The sequence below is a fragment of the Adiantum capillus-veneris genome, chromosome 13 (genome assembly GCF_014529385.1).
Source record: "Adiantum capillus-veneris isolate H3 chromosome 13, ASM1452938v2, whole genome shotgun sequence".
In the NCBI taxonomy this organism is placed as follows: domain Eukaryota; kingdom Viridiplantae; phylum Streptophyta; class Polypodiopsida; order Polypodiales; family Pteridaceae; genus Adiantum; species Adiantum capillus-veneris.
Window position 1 is genome coordinate 107,621,032 of NC_140943.1, and position 11,787 is coordinate 107,632,818.

At 40.6% G+C, this 11,787-nt stretch overlaps 1 protein-coding gene across 3 annotated transcripts; it reads left to right on the forward strand.

Annotated features, from left to right (window-relative positions):
- Nucleotides 1-6,052: 6,052 nt before the first annotated feature.
- EYA (eyes absent-like protein) lies at nucleotides 6,053-11,277 on the forward strand. 3 transcript variants are annotated; one of them, XM_086527150.1, is made up of 5 exons: nucleotides 6,053-6,306; nucleotides 7,847-8,014; nucleotides 8,523-8,616; nucleotides 9,982-10,166; nucleotides 10,632-10,798. In XM_086527150.1, the coding sequence occupies exons 1-5, from the start codon at nucleotides 6,106-6,108 to the stop codon at nucleotides 10,650-10,652; spliced, it is 669 nt and encodes a 222-aa protein (XP_086383276.1). In that variant the 5' UTR covers nucleotides 6,053-6,105; the 3' UTR covers nucleotides 10,653-10,798. The 3 variants fall into 3 exon arrangements, with proteins under 3 accessions (XP_086383276.1, XP_086383275.1, XP_086383274.1); XM_086527148.1 differs by having other exon boundaries at nucleotides 6,057-6,306; nucleotides 9,982-10,161; nucleotides 10,632-11,277; XM_086527149.1 differs by lacking the exon at nucleotides 7,847-8,014 and having other exon boundaries at nucleotides 9,982-10,161; nucleotides 10,632-11,277.
- Nucleotides 11,278-11,787: the final 510 nt, after the last annotated feature.

The following is an 11,787-nucleotide window of genomic DNA, read 5'->3' on the forward strand; positions in this document are numbered from 1 at the left end:
GGATAGTAGATTCCGGGGCTTCATTCCATGCGACACCACACAAGCAACATTTCCAAGACTACACCAAAGGTAATTTTGGGTATGTATACTTGGGAGATGATGAAGCTTGTGAGATTGTCGGTAAAGGTACAGTTTCTGTCAAAATTGCTAAGGGAAATGAATGGAAGCTTAAAGATGTTAGGCATGTTCCTTCTCTTCGCAAAAATTTGATCTCTACAGGACAATTGGACGATGAAGGTCACAACATTGCATTCGGAAACAAACGGTGGAAGATATCAAAGGGATCTTTGGTGGTTGCCAAGGGTGAAAAAGTCGGTACACTTTACTTGTGTACTGTTAGCACGCAACCTTCAGCTTGTGCAGCAACTATAGAAGTTGACAGTGCGGTGTGGCACTACCGACTTGGGCATATGAGTGCCAAAGGAATGCAAATCCTTCAAACAAAGAAGCTTCTACCAGGTTTGAAAGAAGTGGACTTAGAGTTCTGTGAAGATTGTGTTTATGGTAAACAAAAGAGGGTAAAATTTCAAAAATCAGGAAATGAAAGAAAAAATAAAAAACTTGAGTTGGTTCATTCTGATGTTTGGGGTCCTGCAAGTACACCATCCTTGGTGGCTCATTGTACTATGTAACATTCATAGACGATGCGACTAGAAAAACATGGGTTTATGTCATGAAGAATAAATCCGATGTATTTTCCATATTTCAAAGGTGGAAAGCCTTTGTGGAGAATGAAACAGGTACGAAGGTTAAATGCCTCAGATCCGACAATGGAGGCGAATATTGCAGCCAAGCTTTTGAAAGCTTTTGTGCTAGCAATGGCATTCGGAGGCAAAGGACACCTCAACAAAATGGGATTTCGGAAAGGATGAACAGGACAATCATGGAACGAGCACGAAGCATGCGGCTACATGTAGGCCTACCGCTTGAGCTTTGGGCGGAAGCTGTAAGTTCGTCTGTGTACTTAATCAATCGGTCACCCTCAACGGCATTGGATGGGGGAGTTCCAGAAGAGGCATGGACAGGTAAACCGGTGAATTATGCATTTCTCAAAGTGTTTGGGTGTGAGGCTTTCATGCACATAGATAGAAACATAAGATCAAAGTTAGATGCAAAGTCCAAAAAGTGTTTCTTCATTGGCTATGGAGAAGGAGACTTTGGGTATCGCCTATGGAATCCTGAAGATGGTAAAATCTTAAGGAGTAGAGATGTAATTTTTAACGAACAAAATATGTACAAAGATTACTTGGAAAGAAAACAAACAAAAGAAACAGGTGATGAGTACATGGAGCTTGAGGATGGTGAAGACTCAAGGACTGCAAACGGTGACAATGTGCAACAACGTCAACCAAATGAGGAGCCTCAACCTATTCCCCGAAGATCTACAAGAGCAAGTAGACCTCCAGAAAGGTTTGTTCCTTCCTTCAACCATCTCTTGATCTCAGATTCTGGAGAGTCGGAATCATATGAAGAAGCTATGCAACATGAATCCAAAGAAGAATGGACGAAGAGCATGCAAGTGGAGATGGACTCACCACATCGCAACCAAACATGGGAGTTGGTTGAGTTGCCTAAAGGTAAGCGGGCACTTCAAAACAAATGGGTGTACAAGCTAAAGGAAGAAGAAGGTGGGAAGAAAAGGTACAAGTCTAGGCTTGTGGTAAAAGGTTTTTCTCAAAAGAAAGGTATTGACTTCAATGAAATATTTTCTCCTGTTGTAAAAATGAACTCAATTAGGTTTGTCTTAAGCCTTGTGGCTGCTCATGATCTAAATCTCGAGCAAATGGATGTAAATACGGCATTCCCTCACGGTGACTTAGAGGAGGAAATCTACATGCTTCAACCAAAGGGGTATGAAGTAAAAGGTAAGGAGAAAATGGTTTGCAGATTAAAGAAGAGCTTGTATGGTTTAAAGCAAGCATCAAGACAATGGTACTTGAAGTTTGATCGATGGATGTTGGATCATGGATTCACAAGATGCAGCTCGGATCACTGCGTCTACACGGAGAATTTGGGAGATGGGAAATTCATCATACTAATGTTGTATGTTGATGACATGTTGATTGCAAGTGCTAACATGCAGGACATCAAAGACCTAAAAGAGGAGCTGTCCAAATCTTTTTCAATGAAAGATTTAGGTGCTGCAAAGAGGATACTTGGTATGAAAATATCAAGGGACAGGACGAAGAATACAATAAAGCTATCTCAAGAAGATTACATCAAGAAGGTACTAGAAAGGTTTGCAATGCAAAATGCAAAACCAGTTTCTACACCTTTGGCTGGTCATTTTAAACTAACGAAGGATATGTGTCCAAAGACACAAGAGGAGATAGCCTATATGTCTAAAGTTCCATATGCTGCAGCGGTAGGTTCTCTAATGTATGCTATGGTCTGGACAAGGCCAGACATTGCACATGCAGTGGGAGTTGTGAGTAGGTTCATGGACAACCCAGGTAAAGAGCATTGGCAAGCTGTGAAGTGGATACTTAGGTATCTAAAAGGGACAACAACAAATGCTTTGTATTTTGGAGGAACTGATATTTTTCTAGAAGGGTATGCTGATGCAGATATGGCAGGTGACAAAGATACTCGAAGGAGCACTAATGGCTATGTGTTCACGGTTGGAGGCACAGCAGTAAGCTGGGCTTCAAAGCTGCAGAAAGTGGTTTCACTTTCTACCACGGAAGCAGAGTATGTAGCAATGACAGAGGCAAGCAAAGAAATTTTGTGGCTTCACAGATTCTTAGAAGAGCTTGGATTCAAACAAGACAATTGTGTCTTGTACAATGATAGCCAAAGCGCTATCCATCTTGCGAAGAACTCAGCCTTTCATTCAAGGACAAAGCACATTGAGGTGAGATATCACTTCATACGCACTCTTTTGGAAGAGGGACAACTAAAGCTAGGAAAGGTGCATACAAGTGAAAATCCTGCAGACATGTTTACAAAGGTGGTCAACAAGGAGAAGTTGAGCTTTTGCTCATCTTCAATTGGCATTCAAGGATAAGAATCCAGAATGGAAAGCAGTCATAGGTTTGGTTTGGAGATTAGTCTCCAAGTGGGAGATTGTTAAGTATGGAGCCTGATTTACCCTTGTAATTTTCTGTGGTAAAAGCGCACATTTGTAAGGCCCCCATTATGAGGAGAAGCCATCGTGCGTGAAGGAAAATCACTCATCGGAAACCAAAATTTTCACGGACAGGAATCAGGGGTAACTTTAAAGGCCTCGGGGGCGGAGGCCCCCGAGACTTTTTTTTCGTCGGAATATTCTTTTTCGCCGGAATATTATGGCTGGCCGGCGGTCGGAAAGTGGTCGGAAAACAACCGGTCGGTTGGCCGGTGGCCGGTAGTCAATGGCCGATGGCCGAATTCAAAAGCGGACTTGTCTTCTCAAGGGCGGCCACACATGGGCGGATTGGAGGGTCCGATTTGGACTTATTCGCACAAGGGCGGCTACACATGGCTGTCTCTCATAAGAGAGGGCAATCCTTTTGGCCTATAAAAGGAGGACATTTCTACACACATTTCATAGTGTGAAGTTGATGCAACAAGGTGAGTGTGAGGTGGTGAGAGTGAAGCAAGGCGGGAGCTCCATTAAGGGTATAATGCTTTTGTAAACTACTTCTTTTTTTGAAGTACTAAAGCCATTGACTGGCTGCTTTCCCGTGGACGTAGCCCACATTGGGTGAACCATGTATATCGTGTGTACTCTCTCTCTCTCTCTCTACTCTATAATCTCGTGTATATAAATCTGTCTCTCTCCATTAGGTAATCTACTCAATTATCTATTTAGCTACGTCTTATTTCCTAACATCCTACACCTCATGTATGTAGCATCCCTAAGGCCTAATGTCCATATCCTATGCTTCACTTATTTATTAGAATCGCCATAGCGCTTTTGGACTTCTCATATATGTCCAAAGCATTAAAAGCTAAGGAATCCCACATGCTTAAAAGTCAAAAAGCTTATAGTAGCCATGCGATCTCTGTCTCAAAAAAGAGTTGTACTTACCTATAAAAGAGGACTTTCAATAATCAAAAGTAAATAGTGTATTGATTTTCTACTTTGTGCACTTTGGTATTCGATAGCACTTTGTGTATGTATCTTCTATACTATGTAAGTGTGTAACCATTATCCCACCTATGGAGCATCCTAGCTATGAGCCTCCATAGCCAAGGTTATTTCGACTAGTATCAAGTAGCATACAATTGGCATGGAACCCAATGTTCCACACGAGGGAAAAGCACATCGAGGTGCACTACCACCTCATTAGAGACAAGGTCCTTGTTGGTGACATCGACCTTAGGAATGCGAGGACAAATGAGTAGATTGTGCAATATTGACAAAGGACCTAGGCGTAGTGAAGCAAAGGTGACTTTGGGCTATGCTTGGAGTATGAGGGATGGCATTGGGCTTGATGGTGGATAGTATTGGGATATCAAGCTTATCTCATGGTTTTCTCCAATGACTTTTCATCTTTAATATCATTGGCATAAGGTAGTAGACATGAGGATCATCATTTGTGGTACTAAGTTGGCTTTTACCAATTTGGTCCATCTATCAAGAGTAAGGACCCTTATCTTGCCATCTCACTCCCTAGTGGTTTCACATTGACCGTTGTACATAGTCTCTTATTGTGACGTGTTTCACGTTGACCGTTGTACATAGTCTCTTATTGTGATGTGTTTCTCTCGTATCGTTTGTAGACCTTCTCATCGTTTTAATTAGTGCAGAAGAAGAAGACCTTATCATCATTTTAAGTAGTGAAGAAGTCAAGAAAGGTTCAACCTCCATCTCCCTTGTATGTTATCTTTTGTGTGTGTGTGTGTGCGTGTGTGAAATGGTTGTCCTCCTTAACCCCTTCTCACATCTCACGTTTGTATGTGTTTAGCTCGTCAACTTATTTATTCTCTGAAGATGGTGCATTGATAAATAGAGGTGGAGGAACAATGTCTTCCTCATCATCCAAATGTCATCTCACCTCTTCCCCTAATTGTGTTGCCACCTCCTCCTCATCTACTCCTTTGGTTCCTTGAAAGTTGGGAGATTCTTTGTAGAGTTAGATCTTGCAACTACAAGAGTAGACTATATGTTCTCTCATCTCTATTTTAGTGCGGGGTATGCCACGTGTTTTGACAAGAATGTCGACACTTTTGGTGATAAATAAAGAGGTTTGTCCAATTAAAATTTTAAGCATAAAAATTAATGGGGCGTTTCAATAGGAATTTGATTTCTTTTCTCCCTTTGGAACTCACTTTTGAAAAGATTACTTGGGATCTTTTTCCTATCTCTCCTTCTCAACATTTGTGGGTACTATAGGCTCCCATTTCTGATTGTGGCAAAGAGTTTTAGCTTTGGTCCTCTCCTGAATTGTCGAAAGCTTGAGGCCACTTCCTTGGTTGCCTTTTTCTTTTCTTGCTCTTTCTAAATGTCTCACTATGATTTTGATCTCCTTCTTGAATTTCCATTTATCAAGCTTGAATCTGTTAGCATACTTTCAATATCTATCTTGAGCTTGTTTAACAGTTGAATGAGCAGTTTGTAACATGGACATATGATCCTGTAAAAAATCCACATGCAAATGCTTTTTTGTACTGCAAGCAATCTGTCCTCCTTCATGGTCACACACAACATCGTGTTCTCAAGAGTTAAACCTTCAGTTGGTAGCTCTTACAAGCATGTGGCATTTTTAAAATGTGTTATTCCATTTTGATCTCTAATTGCTCAGAATGGTGCGATGTATATGTGGGAGCCACAACTAATTTATAGCATTACATCCGACTACTTTTGTAGCTATGCCAAAATCAGCATACAATTACAAACTGGTTTGCATAATTCTACTAAACCAGCATAGTTGTGCCAAGATGAGCATATAGTTACAAACTACTTCGCATAGGTCTAATAAGCCAACATAGTTGTGCACATGCGACCATGAAATATGCAGAGCTATGAGCTAAATACATGATAACTATGCATCGCGTGATCATGCTCTTAGATGCTTTCCAAGAATTTTAAATTTCCCAAAAGCAAATATAAAGGGGTCGTTTATTTCTTTTCAACGCGGAATCTGACAAGCTCGGGAGGCAAGCAGACGATGCAGCGGAATGACAGAAGAGTCAAGGAAGAGCCAGAAGGTGTTGCTGTGGGATCTTGACGAAACCCTCATCATCTTCCAGACCCTGACTACTGGGCGATTCGCGCAGTTTTTCCAAGGCGCCAAGGACTCACGCCTCTCCGTCAAGCTTGGCCGGCGATGGGAAAAGCTCATCATTCAAATATGTGACGACTACTTCTTCTACGAACAGGTACATCTGCAACCTCATCGTAGACCCTCTGAGCTTTTGTTGAACAAGAGGGCAGGCCTTTCCTTCACAGGAATAAGCTGATAGACAGGCATATGTATTGGAAGGGAAGCATGGAGCATGATGCAAACCACATGGTTGGAGACCTTTCCGGTTAGGTGGACCTTGAGCAAGATTGTGTTTGGGGGCATTCGAGGATGGCAGCTGAGGCAATAGTGTTGGTTGCAATCCAGGGGATTGGCTCAGGCTTGTAAAGGTGGGTGCGGTTCCCTCTTATTTGGAGTTCAAGGCGATGGTAATTTTTTCCGTCATTACTAGATTCAGGAAAATCAAGTAGAGTGGCATTGGACAGACATACAGCAGTCTCCCTTTGTGGCTGTGGAAGCTTTTGTAGACCTCTTTGGCAATATGAGATAGGGTGGCGGGGAGAATTTTGAGAAGGGGTCTTTGCTGAGAAGCTGGCTGCCTAGACAGTGACTCAAAGATCCTACTTTTTCTCTCATTAAAGGAACAATGGATGACCTATCAGCAGCCAAAACGCTTTGAAATGCTGAAGAAAAAGATCCGAAAGTAGTGAAAGCTCCCAACTCTTCTTCACCACTTGTGATGGAGTTATTATTCTCCTTGCTTTTAGGGCATGTAGCCTGAAATTAGTAATCGTTTAATCTTTTGCCTTGGGAAGAAATTTTGCCAGCCCTACAAAGAAGCCTTAGCAATTGGGTTGGAATTTGATAGGGTACTGAAGCGTTGTGGGCATGTGAGTGTTAATCTTTCTGTGTATGTATTTTGTGTGCAAGAAGCGCTATTTCCCTCATTTTAAAGGGAGGTATGCGCTAGATTCTGAGTGCTTCTTTTGGAGACAAACCTTGTGTGCTTATCAATGGCAATTTAGAGTTTGGAATGATGGAATCTCTCTGTGGATTCCTCCACATGGTTGTCAACGTTTCCTAGGAACAGGTGATCAGGAGTGAGGATTGTTTTGTTGCTATGCCCGGCTAAGGGATGCTTTTCTTCACCTTGGTTACGTGTGGCCATACCAGCACTTAGTTTGCCAGTTTATTGAGCCATATTGGCCAGGGGACCAGATTTGTTGACCTTTGACCAAGTAAAAAGGTCAACTTTTGTAAATTGAACACAAGTTTTTGTAAGATAATGAATTGAGCGCCCGACGACCTGTGTACCATAGTGTCTACGGTGTATTTTATTTGCTTGATTCTCCCTTGTGTGAAGTCCCATTCCAATTCCAAGAGCGGCTTCGCATGCTGAGGGACTGGTTGTCTGTGTTTGTAGTTTTCTAGAGGCATGGGTTTTCCCCTAGCCTTGTGTGTGTCATAGGAGCCCTTTTTCCTCTTAAGTGCCTATTTTCTCCCCCCATTTTCCATATTGTGGTGGTCGGACAGGATTGGAGAGGGGCTACTTATGGGGCAGTAGCTTGTGTTGAATGTACATCCCTTTAGGAAAGGAAGCCTATGCCAATTGAACAACCTGTTACAGTAAGTAAAGACTATTTGATCTTCAAACATTCATTTTTTCCTTCAAGCAGGTTGAAGACTTCAACGAACCTAACCTTGAATCGTGGAAAAAGTTTGATGATGGAAGAGACTTGTCTACCTATGATTTCAATTCAGATGGATTAGGTGAAACAAAAGATCTAGCAAACAACCAAAAATTGGCATATCGTCATCGACGGATTTCTGAATTATACCTGCAAGTAGGTACACATCTCTGAATGTAACCAACTTTGTAAAACACAAGTTTTCTCGTTCTCCTTGCTCCAAGTTATTGGCCATCAGTAGTTTGACATTGGCCTTTGTTAATCAAGACTTAAGAGATTTGTAAGGAATAGATTCAGGTATTTTACACTTGAATGATCAGTGACGGCAGCCTCATACGCTTATACTCTTCTTTATCCTCCACCCATAAAGATTTTTTGTCTATGGGGGAAGCTTGAGCTCCTCCATGGTGAGACAGGAGAATGAAACATAGAGGCAGCTTGAGTTTGAATGTTAAAATTGAGGCATTTAAACGCGAAGTATTGTATTTGCCACCTGACTAGTTTTGAGGCAAAAAAATTGAGGCATTTAAGCATGAAACACATCGGGTATCTGAGGAAAAGGGTTGTGGGCTACTCCACATTCATGCGCACAGTATTGAAAAATTGTCCATGAACATGTATGTTGTATGTAGATGATAATCTTTTTCTCATTGATTCTGTTCAGGGGTTAGAAGCCTTATTGACTGCAGAACAACTTCAAGAATGGCAAGAGCTCTATGAACTGACAGACTCACATACTGATGGTTGGCTTACAGCAGGTACATGGCAAACCAATCACTTTTTCTTCAAATGTCACAGTTGACACATTATTTTCTTCTAGTACATTTGACATTAGCAGCACTTATCCTTGCTATGAATTCCGACATGTTGATACCATTTTTCTTCATGAGAAATCATGAAGTTTAGTGTGTGTGTTTGTACACAATTGTGTATTTACGAACACGTGGATGTACGACAAAGTATTATTACATACTCACTCACCATATTCGCATAGCAAACACTTTACAGACATCCCAATCTCTTGAGTTGAATATTTTAAGTCAAACTGGGCGATGATGCATCTTCAATCCAATTATGGCCAGTAACGTGCTGTCTAGACTCTATATCCCATTGACAGTTGTAAGAGCAGGGTGTTATTTTGGTTTGCCAGTATCATTGTGTTATTACAGGTTTTGGTTTTGGCAATGTGTGCTTGCGTTTTCAACACGTTCAGCCATTTACAAAACTTCAATGAATCACATGCAAAATGTGCTCCTACAGTATTGAGCCACTTGAAGATAGGTCTAGAAAGGAAGGCCTTAATTTTAACAAGAATCATAAAATTAGGAAACTCTAGCAATTATCACAAACAATTCAATTTTGAACCGTAGTTGCTCAAAATAAACTAATCACACAAGACGAGGTTGCCTGCTAGAAAATGGGTGGTTCTCACATTGATGGAAAAATGAGCTGGAAATGCCAAAAAATGCATGTCAGTTCACTGTGGTTGTAGAGACAGTTGAATTTGCTGAAACCATGAGGACAAACTGGATAAGCCCAAAACTTGAAAATAGAACAGTACCTGCAAACCAAGATCTCACTATGTGCCGACAGCCATATAGAGGACATTCCCTCCTAGAAATGTCATCGACATAGTTGTGTTGGAGATGCATCTTTGCACAATTTGAGTTGAAATGGACTTATTCGTGTGATATGTTTGCTATGCAGTTATTTCAAGCAGAAACGGTCTGTAGGATTATCTTGCTCTGTGTATGAATATACCTAAATGCACATATATATGTATAGATGTGTTTATAGGTCTAACACGTATAAAAAGCAGTGATATTAGATAAAGTGAGGGGATTCAGATGCTTGATACTTCATGACTTTTGTCCTGTGTGCGAGGCTTTGCAAAAATTATATGGTTGATCTTTTACAAGTTGCGCAACATTATGAATTATTTCTCTAGTTTAATAGGTGGTGGTTTTTCCTCAGTTCTGTGTGATGCTTACATAATGAAGAGAGGCACAACATTAACATTAGGAGTTATTTCTCTAGTTTGATAGGTGGTTGTTTCTCCTCAGTTTTGTTTGATGCTTACATAATAAAGAGATGATAACGACTCCGTGTTGGGATATGTGTAGGAAGAACCATTCTGCAAAGTTGTATTGAAAGCAGTGTATCTGAGGGTGATGGCAATGGCGGAAGCATGGGTCTTGGGTTTACAAGCTTGGTAAATGTTCTCGTCACATCGGGGAGCTTGATTCCAAGCTTGGTGAAGATACTGCTTTTCAAATTGAACAAGTTCATCTCTCATGAGCATGGTAAGGTAATTTTGTACGATTATAATTTTCTAAAGAGTAATTAAGATAGTCATAGTACAATTAGGACAGTCATGATTAATAACCGCTAATTTTGTATGATTTCTAATTTTATAAAGAGTAATTAAGGTAGTCATAGTACAATTGATATAGTCACGATTAATGAATCGATGTTAAGATTTTTTATTAATTGATCATACAAAAGAAAAATTGCAATATTACCATAAGATGCTTGTAATGTTATTAGCATTTATAAGCTTCCGTGCCTTCAATCGGATTTTCCTGAGCTTGACTTAAAATGGTGCAAGAGTCTTTATCATTTATAAGCTTCTGTGTCTTCAATTGGATTTTCCTGAGCTTGACTTAAAATGGTGCAGTATACATTAATTATTAATTTTTTCAAGAGTTATTAGCATTTATAAGCTTCCGTGTCTTCAATCGGATTTTCCTCAGCTTGACTTAAAATGGTGCAGTATACAGCTCCACGGAGGTAGGCAAGCTTCAGTGTTTTCAGTGGATACGGCAGCGGTTTGACAGTCCACAACCGAAGTTTTGTGTGATTGGGGATGGTCTAGATGAATGCGAGGCTGCCGAGGCATTGAAGTGGCCATTCATAAAAATCGACCCTCAGCCGTATGGTCACTTTCGACTTCCTGAACTCTCTGTCCAAGTGATCGATAATTATATGAGGGTCATCTATGGCGATGATGATTGTTCGACTTGAACGTCTGATTCGACGATCACTGACCTGGTAATACAGAATTGTTTCCAAGGTTGTTAGCCTGCTTGCATGCAAGACATTCGAGCCCTGAAAGCACCTCATTTGTTTATGATTATAGAGTCCTGCCTCATTATAAGCTGCCACGGATGCCTGGAAGATGTATCCTGGCTTTACCTCTGCCTAGATGAGAGTCATAGGGTGTTTCCTATATTGTTTGTTTGAGCTTGTGAGAAGCGACATTGCTTCTAGAACGAAGCACAAATGGAGTTGTATGAGTAGAAGTAGGATACTATTCAGACACATTCTACATGTATTGCAATTTATTCGTAAGACCGTGACATGGACTTTCGACACTTCATAATTCATTAAGTTGGTGCGGGGCAAGGGACTTTTACAAATTTTCGGGTCTGAAAACCAAAAGCTGAATTGCATCCCGAGCATTACATTGATCCAATTTTGGTCGTTGGATTTGATCAGTGATTTCTGTGATATATGCTTTTAAAATGATTAAGCAGTGCAAAATATTTGTTTTCGAGTGTTCATCCCTCACACAAGGTAATTTCTTCCATCTGGTTTTCAATTTCAATACATTGATTTTGAACATTGCGGGAAGGGTGCAACACTTTCAGTTCCAAGTTTTCTCGAATGTGAGGTGACAACCCTGTGCACTAAGGTAAGGTGCCTAGTCTTTTCTTAGAAGGTAGGATCATAGCAATAAGGGTTTGATTAAAAAATTGGTTTTCAATGCATAATTTCATACATCTACAAAATCACTCAAAGCATGAAATAATGGGTTTTTTTTTTTTTTTGGGGCTAATCCTCATATAATTGAAATGCCTTGGTTTTGGACCTTTCATACGAATTGGTGTAGGCAACATGAAGGCCATTGAATCTGATTGTTTCTTATT